General features: G+C 40.3%; 1 protein-coding gene across 5 annotated transcripts in view; it reads left to right on the top strand.

Annotated features, from left to right (window-relative positions):
* The window catches only part of babam2 (BRISC and BRCA1 A complex member 2), a 178,571-nt gene that overhangs the window by 25,715 nt on the left and 138,658 nt on the right, over positions 1-14,198 (top strand). For all 5 annotated transcript variants that reach the window (XM_059982816.1, XM_059982812.1, XM_059982815.1 and 2 more), the window contains exon 4: positions 5,681-5,775. In XM_059982816.1, the coding sequence (XP_059838799.1) occupies positions 5,681-5,775 (95 nt within the window). The remainder of the gene's footprint in view (positions 1-5,680; positions 5,776-14,198) is intronic.

Consider the following 14,198-nt stretch of genomic DNA (forward strand, 5'->3'; position numbering starts at 1 on the left):
TATGTATTTTATTCCTGATCTTTAGCTCTATGCTCCTCAAATCTTCAATTATGCTTTCCCTTGTATAGAAATGCAGCAAAATTCCACAAATCCAACACCCATAGAATTTTTGTAATGCTGAAACACCAGATTTACTGGGTCATTTGATGTTACTATTATTAAAGCCCTAATCACTTTATCCCATTTTGTTTTGAGTTAAGATAGTAATACAACATTCTCAGTGAATCTGGTGAACTTAAAGGAAAGCGGGAAAAGGGGCCCCAGTAATTTTAAAGGGAGCAAAGGAGAGTTCACCTGGTGAGCCAGATACTGAATCATTAGCAGTTAACAGTTGAATGGTGGATTAGTAGGGTCACTACGTAGGTTCATGACGACCATCCTTTGCTCCACAGATGCTACCTAACCTATTGGGTTCATCCTGCGGCTTTTTTTTATGCCTCAGATTTCAGCATCTGCAGACTATTAACTCTGCAATGGATTAAGATTTTATTGTATTGCTGTCAATGATATGAAGGGTGATGTTAAGTTCGTGGCCTAAGGTAGAAAGAGACAATTTAGAAAATCTAGCACAATTTTTTTCAACATAGTCCCCTCCTACATTTACACACTTAGTTCAGTGACCGTGGAGCATATGGATCTTGGACCTCCAGAAAGTGTCCACAGCAGGGATGATTGTTAAGTTTGTGGCCTAAGGTAGAAGAAGATGAGTTATTAACTTCAAACTTCCTGCATAATCAGTCAGAGTTGAACTGCATGTGCATGTAACAAGAGCTATATAACTCATTCCCATCTATCTTAGGTCACAAACTTATCAATTACCCATATTTCCAATTAGTGTGCTAATCCACATTTTGAACTCTATTTTGTTGCCTTTCTCTTTACTACTGTCAATCCTACTACCCACCACCCTGATCTCTCCTTTCTACTGACTTTCTATGCATTTATATTCCACGTCTGTTATTTGAATAGTTTTTCATATTTCTGTTATGAATGTTAACCCCCAAACAACAAGGACATGTTTTTCTTTTGTTTAAACAACTTTACTTTCAACATCTCTGTTCAATACCTGAGGGCTGCCACCTTTGCATCCCATTATTCTCTCCTTTCTCCTTCCGCAAGCACACGTATAACAAGGATTATGCACGTATATACTAAATACTTACATAGTCCAAACAAACAAAACTGAACAGTGAAGTCCAGGATTCCTTTTCTCAACTCTTCCAATTCCTTCATTATCTAAAAATGCTCCATTGCTGAAGCTTTTGCTCAATCTTGCTATTATCTGTTTTGATGTAATTTAAAGGATCATCAATTCATGGAGGTTCATATTTGTGAAGTGCCTGTGAATATTTATTATACATTAGAGTAATAGGAGTTATACAGCACAGACACACAGTTCAGCTAAACTTTTCAATGCTGACCTAGGTGCCTACATGAGTTAATGCCATTTACTTGTGTTTGGTGCTAAACCTGTCCTAATCATGTATCAGTCAAAATAGCTTTTGAAAATTGCAATTGCACCCACCTCTGCCACTTCCTCTGGCAGTTTCTTCCATACATCCTCCAGAATTTGTAGAAAAAATGTTTCCCCTCTCACCTTAAAACTTTGGCCACTAGTTTTAGACTCCCCCATCTTGGGGGAAAATAGACTGTGACCATTCACCCTATCTCTGACCCTCACAATTTTATAAGTCTAAAAGGTCACCACTCAGCCTCCTTCACTCCAGGGTTAACAGTCTCAGCCTGTCCAAACTCTTCTCTTAAATTAAGCCATCCAGTACCAGTGACAGTCTTGAGAATCTTCTCTGCACCCTCTCCAGCTTTAGCACATGCTTCCTGTAGTTAGGTGGCCAGAACTGCAGACAGCATTTCTAAAGTGCAGTCTTGCCATTGTCTTGTATGGCTGTGACATGATGTTCCAATCAGCATGATATCATTGATGAAGCAGAGTGTGTCACGTGCTTTCTAACTGTGTAACCACTTTCAGAGAACTGTGTACTTTTATCCCTAGTTCTCTCTGTCATGTAGCACTCCACAAGATCATGTTATTCATTATGTATGACCTGCTTTGTTGAACATGGCAAAATGAGTGTTAAATTCGATGTGCCTTTCTTTTAACAGCATTCCCATTTGATCTAGATCATGTTATAACTTCAGACAACTTTCTTCACTGTCTACCGTACAGCTGATTTTGGTGTCGTCTACAGACTTACTAATCATGCCATCAGCATTCTCAATCAAATTGTTAATATATGTAATCAACAGCAGGGTTCCCAGCAGTTATCCCTGTGACACACTACAGGTCACAGGCTTCAATCTGAAAATGACTTCTCCACTATCACCTTCTGCTTCCTCACACCAAACCACAGCTATATCTACTTGGCTCATTCACCCTGGGTGCCATGTACTGTAATCTTGTGGACCAAACTACCATGCAGGACCTTATCAAAGGCCTTTCTAAAGTCCATGTTTACAACATGTACCACTTTGTCCTTTTGGTTCATCACTTCAAAAAAAAACACAATCAAATTCAAGAGTCATGATTTCCTATGCACAAAGCCATGCCGATTATTCTTAATCCCACATACAGTGAGATTCTGTTTTTCACAATCCTCTCCAGTAGCTTTCCTGCTGCTGACTTTAGATTCACTGACTTACAGGTTACTGGCTTAACCTTGCAGCCCTTAAAAGCACATCATTAACTAGTCTCCTAATACCACACCCTTTAAAGATACAATTTGAATATTAAAAGACCTATTGAATATTATTCCTAAAATTCATGTATTTACCACTCGGAAAGAAAGTAGTACCTTTTCCAAGTCATGGTCTTTTTTTTCTTTGATTGTGACATTCAACAGACTATCAGGATGAGAGTATCAGTTTCCTTTGTGATATTGTCACTTTTATTTCCAATTGAAAGTATTGCAATAATTTCATTAAATTCAACAGGTATTAATTTCCTCTAAATTTGTGGCTACTTGAAATTGTAAGATTAATTTGGTTTATAATAAATAAAGGATACAATAATGTTAGAGGCAGTCTAGAAGAGACTGACTTGGCTAATTCATGGCATGAGTGTGTTATCTTACCACAAATGGCTCAAAGTAAAGTTAGACCTGTTTTATTTGGTATTTTTTTTTAAATGAAGTGTAATTGTGGAGAATGGAGTTCATTTGTGGAGGACAAGTGGGGTGATGGTGCAGAGGAGTTTTGACAGTGAAAGTATTCATTAAACTACTTTAAACTTTCTGGCTATGGCCTGATTTAGCAAAAAAAACCTCACATCATTCATTTTGGTGTAATGCTAGAGAAAACCTTGAAATACAGTGCAGAAAAGGTTTTTTTTGTATAGGTCATCAAGTGCTTGTAACTCAAGGCAATTCCAGGAAGACTTGCTCATAGTGAAGTGATTACATATTCGGGTTGTTGAGGTGGTAATTAAGCTGGAATCTGTAACAGTGATTTATGTTGACAAATCAATTTAAAATGCAAAATGTTTTCAAATCAGCATGGTAAGTTAAAATATGAAGTAATGTTTGTGAATGCAGAAGATGATATAGTGGCTAATCTATTTGCATTCCTGCATACTCCTGATAACTCCACTTAGCAGTCTATCTCTAACTCATCTCTTCCTTATTTTTAAACAGTGACCCCAGCTTTCTCCATAAGCAGAAAAATTTACTACATATCTACCCCATCAAGACCCCTCAGAATTTTGGTTTCAGTCAAGCTTTCTCTAGCAGATGGAAGCCTATTCTATCTAATCAGTTCTTACAAAGCAACCCATCCATTCAACCATTGAACTTTAATATTGCTTGCAAAATGTTTCCGTCTTGCAGCAGATAAGAAGACCAATATTTTACAAAGTGCTTCACCAATTCTATACTTTCCCTCCTTTTGTTCAATTTCCCAATAATGAACAATGGCATTTGTTAGCCTTCCTACTTGCACACTAGCCTTTTGTGAATTATACACTGGGGTACCCAGATCCTTCTGCACCTCTGACCTCTAGAATCTCTCACCATTTAAATTATATTTCTCTATTTTTTTCCATCAAGTAGACAATTTCACTTTTTCCAATGTCATGTCCTCATTTGCCTGATCTTTGATCACTCACTTAACCTATTTACGTTTCTCTACAGTCTCCCCTTCTATTTTTTGCAATTTTGATTCCTTTTGGTCATTAGTAATTTAGTAAACATATCTTGCTAACTTTATTCCTAATCACTCATAAAAAGTTGAAACACTTGCACCTGTTCCTGTAATGCATCTCTCACTACATTTTGCCAATCTGAAAAAAGATCCATTTATGCCCGTTGTTTCCTATTAGCCAGTTAATCCTATATCCATACCAATATGTTGCCTCCTTAAATCAGGGTCTTTTATTTTTTGTGATAGCCTTTGATACAACACCTGGTCAAATGCCTTCTAAAAATTTAAATTTATCACAAACATTGGTTCCCCTTTATAAATTTTGTGTTGAAGAATTAATGTCCTGTTACGTTTAAGATATATGAATGAATACTTAATTATTACATCAAATCAAAAAAGAAAGGTCTGAATTTTTGAGTTGCAAATAAAGGGCATTGATTTGCAAAGTTGAGGAAAACTTTGTAAAGCAGCAGCAAATAGTCAATTAGGACAGATATCAGAATTTGGGCAGCGCTCTTCTGTCCATGCCAAATGGGCATATTTTAAAAATATTCTGTGATCTCAACAGACAAAGTATGAATTTCATTGTATTTAGAATCAATGAGGCAAACTAAAGAAGAATCGTGTTATAGGAAATCTGCAGCAGGTCTTTACCATATAAAAGTGAGTAAGATCTGTCTATTTTAGTTGCAAATAATGCGAGGTGATCTCATTGAAATGTAGAAGGTTCTGAAACGGATTGACAGCATTGCTGCTTCTTGCTAACGAAGTTGAGTTTGGGGCAGTCCCATATTAAATTATGGACTATTTCAGACTGATGTGTAAATGTGTTACCGAAAGCTGTGAACTTTTGTATTTCACTAATAAGAATTTCAGATACCCAATTATTAAGTTTATTCAGGGCTGGAATGAATAGCATTTTCCGACAGCACGGAATTGGGGGAACGTGGACGATAGGTAGAAATTTAACCATATTCTCATTGATTGGCACAACAGACTCTTTTGAGTTGAGAACAGAAAATTGCTAATCATCTCACTCCTGACCACTGCCCTGTTCCTCCTGCACTGTAAGCATTGATTTGATTATTATCTCCAGATTGAATAATTTGCAGAATTATTAAGGCTCAATGGTGAATGAAGTTGACGTGGATAAACATAATGTTGTAGATGTGTGTCCCTGTAGGATGTCAACACCTTGATGGGAAGAGGTAGAGGAAAAGAATTAGATTTTATTAATTTAGCCATTTTGACAGTTTAGATTAGAATCCTAAACAAGAGAAAATCTGCAACAGATTGGAAATACTGGAAATTCAAGCAACACATACAAAATGCTGGAGGACCTTAGCAGGCCAGGCAGCATCTGTGGAAAAAAGTACAATAGCCATTTCAAGCCGAAACCCTTCGGCAGTACTGCCAGATTAGACTCCCAACCAGAGTGTCAAATTGCCTCTGTTTTGAATCTTTTGTAAAGGCTAGCTTCATGATTAATTCATGGTAATAAAATAAATTTTGGCTTGTTGTTTTCAAGGGGACATTATTTTCAACTGTCATTATCCAGACCTTCCTCCAGATTTCATCTTTGGAGAAGATATTGATTTTCTGCCTGAACCTGCGATGCTCCATGTGAGTTTTATTTGAGAATTTATGATTTTATTCTTACTTGTGCTACACAGATTGTCTCTGAATAATCTAGCATTGCTCAGATCCTGGGGCTCTGATGTGACCCTTAACTGAAGTTTTACCAGTGTTTATCAAGCTAACTAGTTAAATAGATGTTAATTTGAAGATGTGTGAAACCTGAATTTACGCAAAAGTAAGCTGTTAGTGATTGAAAAGGCACTTTAAGAGAGCAATTAACTATATTCCTCAATTTTTTTTACTATGATGCAGCAATGGGATTTGGGGAAGGGATGCAATTTGCCTCTTTCATTTGAGACAAAGCATTGACTTAAAATTTTTACTGAGAGGTTCTTAAATAATTGGTAACATTTTCAAAGTAATTTTTATGTTGTCATTGAGATGTATTCTGGAGTTTAAAATAATTCAAATAGTGTAGAGCTAATTACTACTTTCGCCATATGTAGGTGTTGTAGAGTCCCATATTTATTTCCTGTTTCTTGTGCGCCTTGAAATGAATAGCTTGCTGGACCATTTTGGAGGAAAGAGTCAACCATTATAATGGATTCATTGTCAAGCTTAAATGATTTGGCTCATATTAGTATGTAGAGACCAGTTTGTTTCTCAGCAGATGGCAGAAATAGGACCTGATGATAGGGAGAGATGTGCGCTTTTAGCTAATCAAAGAAGTTAAAATAGTGAAATTAAAAACACAACTAATGAGGAAACATTTCAAATGCTGAACCCATAATTCAATAGCCAGTAGAATTTCTGGCTCATGCTTGCCTCTGTGTATTATTCTTGTTTCCTGTCAAATAAAAGAAAGTAGAGTATTTATCTGGGTGAATATTGTATCCTGTGTCTACACCCTGTTTTCAATGGGCAGATTGGGTGTGTGAGTAATTCCATATTTCTCTGTATTCATAATTTATCACTAAAGATGGGTGGTACACTTGTCCAGTGCATTAACAATAGCTCACTCAGGAACTCTTAAACTTCTAATTGAACTTTACTGTGTGTCCTAATAACTTTAGACCTTCCCCTCAGTAGGTCATATCTGATGATCAAAGCATTTCATTTGCAAATATTGATTATTAAAGGGTTTATTTAGCTAATCAGTGTATAAACCAAGTTCTATGACTGCAAAGTACATGCTGAATTTGACAATACATCTTTAATTCCATAAATCCTTCCTGTAGTGTGTCATATTGTCAGGCACAGAGAAGATGGTGAATTTCTGCCAACAGTGGATACTGTAGTTTTTTAATCTGTAAGGAATTTTTTACTAGTTTTGCTTAAATGCAGAAATTGTCTCGTGCTGATAGGTTTTACTGAGAAATCATGATGCAGGTCATGAATATGTTGTATTTGTTCAAAGCAGCCAATGGCTCAGATTTTAATTTCTCATTTGAAACTCAAACTTGCCTATTGAGTGCAGTGAGTCATTGCCTAAGGCAACCACTTTGCCCAACTGACATAAATGAATAACCAAATTAGGAAAGTAGTGGCTGCATCTATATAGCTCTATCCATCTAAAGATGTCATTCAAAGGACTGGTGCTAAAAATAACTCCAATTATATTATCAGTATTAGTGTATGGAAATTCTAGGTGTTAACAGAAGGTTGATTTAAATAATTTTGGATCATTGGGCAAAAATGCTTTTCTTTTTGGCAAGATAATTAATACTGAATTAATACTGAATATTCTAAGCAGATATTGTGAACCATAGTTAATTTTTAATGTAGTTTTTGGTCTTCGAATCTTTTTGTAGCTCATGGTGAAATATAAAATTCTATAATCCGATATTCTATGTCCAATGAGCATAGCCTGGAACAAAAAATACATGCCTAAATTTGCTTATCATTAACATTCCATACCAGGACGGATTATGAGATAAGCTGAAAAAGCAATTGGTAGGTGATAATTGACTAGAGATTGGTAGTACTTTCTGTGTATTTCTATGTTGCATTGACTGTTCTATTTATTATAAATTACTATGATTACACACTTAGACAGAAAGGTAACATAAAGATTTTTACTCTTCAAGTATGTGAACGATGTAAGAAATAAAGACAATTCAATGAGAAACATTGGATGATAACGTAATCTGATTGTTCATCTGTACTGTGTTTGTACTGTAGATTTTTGGAACAACAAAAGGTAATAGTACAACAATGTCAACATCCCATGCAGGATCTTATGAGCATTGTGCCCAATTCATAAATTAACCAAGGAAATAAATACTGAGAATAGCAGAAGGAAATGCACAAAAAGAGTTTTTTTTAAAAGGGAAAATTAAAAAGTCTGCTGGAAGAACTTGTAATATCAAGCAGCATCTGTCGAAGGAAAGGAGTTGTCAGTGTTTTGGGTCAACCCTGCATACAGAGCGGAGAACCAAGATGGCCAGTGGATGGCTCCCAGTTCCAGTATCAACAGTTCTTTGAGGAAAATTAGTGAGTTTTAAAAGGCCAAACAGCATATAATCAAGCTGCTTTGGATTTTTTCTGAGATTGCATTTTGTAATCTCAGATGCAACACTGAGCATCATAGGAAGTCATTCCTGCCTGTGGCCATCAAACTTTACAACTGCTTCCTCGGAGTGTCAGACACCCTGAGTCAATAGGCTGGTCCTGGACTTATTTCCATTTGGAATAATTTATTTATTATTATTTTATTATTTATGGTTTTATATTGCTATATTTCTACACTATTCTTGGTTGGTGCGATGGTAATGAAACCCCATTTCCCTCGGGATCGATAAAGTATGTCTGTCTGTCTGTAAGTTATTGGCAAAATGCGTTTTAATAACAGACAAATGAAGTGCAAAGTCAGCAGTATACAGGTGGCCCCTGCTTTTCAAACATTCGATTTACGATAACTTGCTGTTACATTAGTACCTGTTTTCGCTAACCAAAGAGGATTTTCGCTTTTACGGAGAAAAGACACCCGCTTTATACATGTGTTTACCCTAAGAAAGACTTCAATGACTGTGAGGACTTGTGTGGGCAGTTGTCTGCGCATACGTGTACGTGCTGATTTTTTTTCTCCAAATTGATTTTGGTTCGCTGCCTTCCTGAGTTTGATAAGTGGAACTACACCATACCTACAATATTTCTACTTTTATATAGGGTGTAAATTTATTATATCATTCCTGCTTTTACTATATGTTAGTGTTATTTTAGGTTTTATGTGTTATTTGCTTTGATTTGGTAGGTTTTTTTTGGGTCTGGGAATGCTCAAAAAATTTTCCCATATAAATTAATGGTAATTGCTTCTTCGCTTTACGACATTTCGGATTACAAACAGTTTCATAGGAACGCTGTACCTTCGGATTGCGGGGGAAACCTGTATTAACAAATTGTGGAACCTATTTCATAGAAACATTGGAAACAAGATAATGACCTATTGAGTTTCCATTCTACCACATTAGTAGTTGAACAGTTATTGTGGAGTAAATTCAGAAAATGCCAGAAACACTCAGCTAGTCAGGCAGCATTTGGAAAAGAAACAGAGTTTGTGTTTCAGTTCCTGGACCCTTCATGAGAACTGTTGAAGAAAAGTCCAGTCTGCCAAATAAGTCTATTAGTTTGGAAAGATTTGGTTAGGTTTCTATTTTGAGGATGAAACAAAGAGCACTCTTACACTCCAGCTGTGGGCTCAAGGTGTAATGGGATCGTACAATGGAGTGAAGATGAACTGGTTAGACTGAGGCAATTGAAAACTCAAAAATGATGGAGGGCATTATAAGCCGTCACGGACTGCCACAGGACAGATTCTGAGGTGAGCTGAAAAAACAAATAGTAGGTGATAATTGACTGAAGATTGATAGTACATTTACTGTAAAAAATCTGCTGGAAGAACATTGTATATTCTTACTTTTTCCCCAATCCAAAAGCCGTGGATGAAGCAGGAGGTATATCATCTGCTAAAGGCTAGATCTGTGGCATTCAAGTCTGGTGGCCCAGGCCTCTACCAGAAAACCAGGTATGATTTGCGAAGGGCTACTTCAAGGGCAAAGAGACAATTTCAAGCAAAGTTGTAGGCAACGTCGGAAGTACGACAACTCTGACAGGGTTTGCAAGGCATTACTTCCTACAAAGTGAAATCCAATAGCATGAATGGCAGCAATGTTTCACTACCAGATGAACTCAATGCCTTTTATGCCTACTTTGAAAGGGAGAATATAACTACAGCTGTGAAGTTCCCTGCTGCAGTTGATGACTCTGATCTCTGTCTCAGAGGCTGATATTAGGGTGTCTTTAAAGAGAGTGAACCCTTGCAAAGCGAAAGGTCCCAATGGAGTACCTGCTAAGGCTCTGAAAACCTTTGCCAACCAACTAGCGAGAGTATTCAAGGACATTTTCACTCTCTCACTGCTACGCGCAGAAGTTCCTACTTGCTTCAAAAAGGCAACAATTATACCAGTGCCTAAGAAGAATAATGTGGGCTATTGCCTGGTAGGACTCACATCTACAGTGATGAAATGCTTTGAGAGGTTGGTCATGACTAGACTGAAATCCTGCCTCAGCAAGGACCTGGACCCATTGCAATTTGCCTATTGCCACAATAGGTCAACGGCAGATGCAATTCCAATGGCTCTCCTCACAGACTTAGACCACCTGGACAATACAGACACCTATGTTTGTTTGCTGTTTGTTGACTATAGCTCAGCATCTAATACCATCATTCCCACAATCCTGTTTGAGAAGTTACAGAGACCTAGGTTCTGTACCTAACTCTGCAATTGGATCCTAGGCTTCCTAACTGGAAGACCAGAGACTGTTTGGATTGGTAATAATATACCCTCCTCGCTGACAATCAACAATGGGGCACCTCAGGGGCGTGTGCTTAGCCCACTGCTCTACTCTATATACACATGACTGTGTGGCTATGCATAGCTCAAACACCATCTATAAATTTGCTGATGATACAACCATTGTTGGTAGAATTTCAGATGGTGACGAGAGGGCATACAGGAGTGAGAAATGCAAACTAGTGGAGTGGTGTCACAGCAGCAACCTTGCACTCAACATCAGTAAGATGAAAGAGCTGATTGTGAACTTCAGGAAGGGTAATACAAAGGATTACATTCCATTCCTCATAGAGGGATCAGAAGTGGAGAGAGTGAGCAGTTTCAAGTTCCTGGGTGTCAGGATTTCTCAGGATTTAACCTGGTCTGAGCATATCGATGCAGTTAAAAAGAAAGAAAGACAGTGACTGTACTTTATTAGGAGGTTGAAGAGTTAACAAATACACTCAAAAACTTCTATATATGTACCTGGAGAGCATTTTGGCAGGCTGCATCACTGTCTGGTATGGGGTGTGGGGGGCTACTGCACAAGACTGAAAGAAGCTGCAGAGGGTTGTAAATTTAGTGGGCTCCATCTTGGGTACTAGCCTACAAAGTACCCAGGATGTCTTAAAGGAGCATGTCTCAGAAAGGCAGCGTCCATTATTAAGGACCTCTAGCACCCAGGGCATTCCCTTTTCTCACTGTTACCATCAGGTAGGAGATACAGAAGCCTGAAGGCACAGACTTAGCGATTCAGGAACAGCTTCTTCCCCTCTGCCATCGGATTCCTAAATGGACATTGAACCCTTGAACACTGCCTCACGGTTTTAATATATATTATTCCCATGAGGCGGCGCGGCACGGCAGCAGCTGCCTTTCAGACATGGTGTTACTTTAATTTTCTATTTTAAGTTTGATACACAATCTTCAATTAGGGCACATGGATAACAGAGCGGCTATCTACCATCGCCAGGTATTACTACAATACAGAGATCGCCCAAAAACAAACCTTCACAAAGATCTGCTGGCTGAATTACATGACGTCGGCTTGCTGAGGGGAATGGGCCAACAATCCTCGGACTTGCCTGATGCTGGGAGCCGGAGATGGAGACGTTGAAAGCGATGTGTGAGGAAGCAGAAGCGAGGTAAACGGGCAGGGATCCATGCCAGGCTAAAAGCAGACCCTAGCCAGCCAGCTCTCCCATCCATTCTGCTCTCCAATGTCCACTCCCTGGACAATAAAATGGACTACATCCAACTCCAACGTAATACTCGGCGGGAGTACAGAGTTTGCTCCGCGTTTGTCTTCACAGAGACATGGCTCGCTGATGTGATTTCAGATGCTGCCATCCAGCTAGACAGGCTAGCTTTGTTTCATTCGGACAGAGATGCAGCTGTCTCCAGTAAGACTCGTTGTGGCGGTGTCTGTGTTTACATCGACACGGAATGGTGTAAGAACTCTGTGCTGGTTTCCAGACACTGCTCATCGTTAGTGGAGTTTGTAGCAGTTCGATGCAGACCATTTTATTTGCCACGGGAATTCACCTCTGTCCTTATATTCGGTGTCTACATTCCCCCCCAGCGCTAATGCTAAGGAGGCGCTCTGTGAACTATAAGGGGCTATTAGCGAACTGCAGAGCGCACACCCTGATGGTCTGTTTATTGTCGCCGGTGATTTTATCCACATGAACCTTAAGTCAGTGCTCCCCAAATTCCATCAGTATGTGGACTTTGCAAAGAGGGGGGAGAACACATTGGATCTGGTTTACACAAACATTCCTGATGCATACCGGGCAGAGTCCCGCCCCCACCTCAGTTACTCAGACCACATCTCTGTAATGCTAATCCCAGCATACAGACCGCTCGTCAGGCGCTCTAGACCAGTTCAGAAGCAGGTGAAAACCTGGCCAGCGGGAGCCATCTCTGCTCTTCAAGACTGCTTTGAGCACACTGACTGGCACATGTTCAGGGAGGCTGCAACCGATGGTGACTCTACCAACTTAGAGGAGTACACAGCATCAGTAACCAGCTACATCAGCAAGTGCATTGATGATGTTACTCTGTCCAAGATCATCACTATACGTGCCAACCAGAAGCCATGGATGACCGCAGAGGTGCATGCGCTGCTGAGGTCCTGTGATTCCGCCTTCAGATCAGGCGACAAGGCACCTTTAACAACAGCAAGGGCCAAACTGTCCCGAGCCATCAGAGGGGCAAAGTGTGCACATGCCCAGCTAATCCACCGTTACTTCCAGGACAGCAGCAACATGCGGCGCATGTGGAAGGGCATCACCGATTACAGGACAACATCACCTGACTGTGCAGGTGATGCCTCCCTCCCAAATGCGCTGAATAACTTCTACGCCTGGTTTGAGGCAGAAAATGACGTGGCGGTGAGTAAGTCCACCCCTCCTACAAATGACCAGGTGCTGTGTCTCTCCGTGGCCGACGTGAGAAGAACCCTGTGCAGTGTCAACCCACGGAAGGCTGCTGGACCAGACAACGTCCCTGGTAGAGTGCTCAGAGGATGTGCAGACCAGCTAGCAGATGTTCTCACTGACATCATCAACATCTCCCTGAGCAGCGCCACCGTTCCAACATGCTTCAAGGCTGCCACCATCATCCTCGCACTGAAGAAGTCTTCAGTGTCCTGGCTAAATGACTACTGTCCCGTTGCACTTACATCCATCATCATGAAGTTTTTCGACAGGCTCGTCATGAGGCATATCAAGACCCTGCTGCCCCCCTCACTGGACCCCCTGCAGTTTGCGTACTGTCCCAACCACTCAACAGATGATGGCATTGCCACCACCCTCCACCTGGATAAAAAAGACACATACGTTCAGATGCTGTTCATAGACTTTAGTTCAGCGTTCAACACAATCATCCCTCAGAAACTGATTGAAAAGCTGAGCCTATTGGGCCTGAACACCTCCCTCTGTAACTGGATCCTAGACTTCCTGACCAGGAGACCTCAGTCCGGCCGGATCAGGAGTTAGCATCTCCAACACCATCACACTGAGCACAGGGGCCCCCCAGGGTTGCATGCTCAGTCCACTGCTGTTCACTCTGCTGACCCACAATTGTGCTGCAACACACAGATCGAACCATATCATCAAGTTCGCCGATGACACAACCAGCAAGAACGACGAGTCAGTTTACAGAGAGGAGGTGCAGCGGCTAACGGACTGGCGCAAAGCCAACAACCTGTCTCTTAATGTGAACAAAACAAAAGAGATGGTTGTTGACTTCTGGAGGGCACAGAGAGACCACTCCCCGCTGAACATTAACGACTCCTCGGTAGAGATCGTAAAGAGCACCAAATTTCTTGGTGTTCACCTGACGGAGAATCTCACCTGGTCCCTCAACACCAGCTCCATAGCAAAGAAAGCCCAGCAGCGTCTCTACTTTCTGTGAAGGCCTAGGAAAGTCCACCTCCCACCCCCCATCCTCATCACATTCTACAGGGTTGTACTGAGAGCATACTGAGCAGCTGCATCACTGCCTGGTTTGGAAATTGCACCATCTGAGATCACAAGACCCCGCAGCTAGGTCAGCTGAGAAGATCATTGGGGTCTCTCTTCCTGCCATCACGGACGTTTAGACTACATGCTGCATCCGCAAAGGAAACAGCAT

The sequence above is a fragment of the Hypanus sabinus genome, chromosome 10 (genome assembly GCF_030144855.1).
Source record: "Hypanus sabinus isolate sHypSab1 chromosome 10, sHypSab1.hap1, whole genome shotgun sequence".
NCBI classification, from domain to species: Eukaryota; Metazoa; Chordata; class Chondrichthyes; order Myliobatiformes; family Dasyatidae; genus Hypanus; species Hypanus sabinus.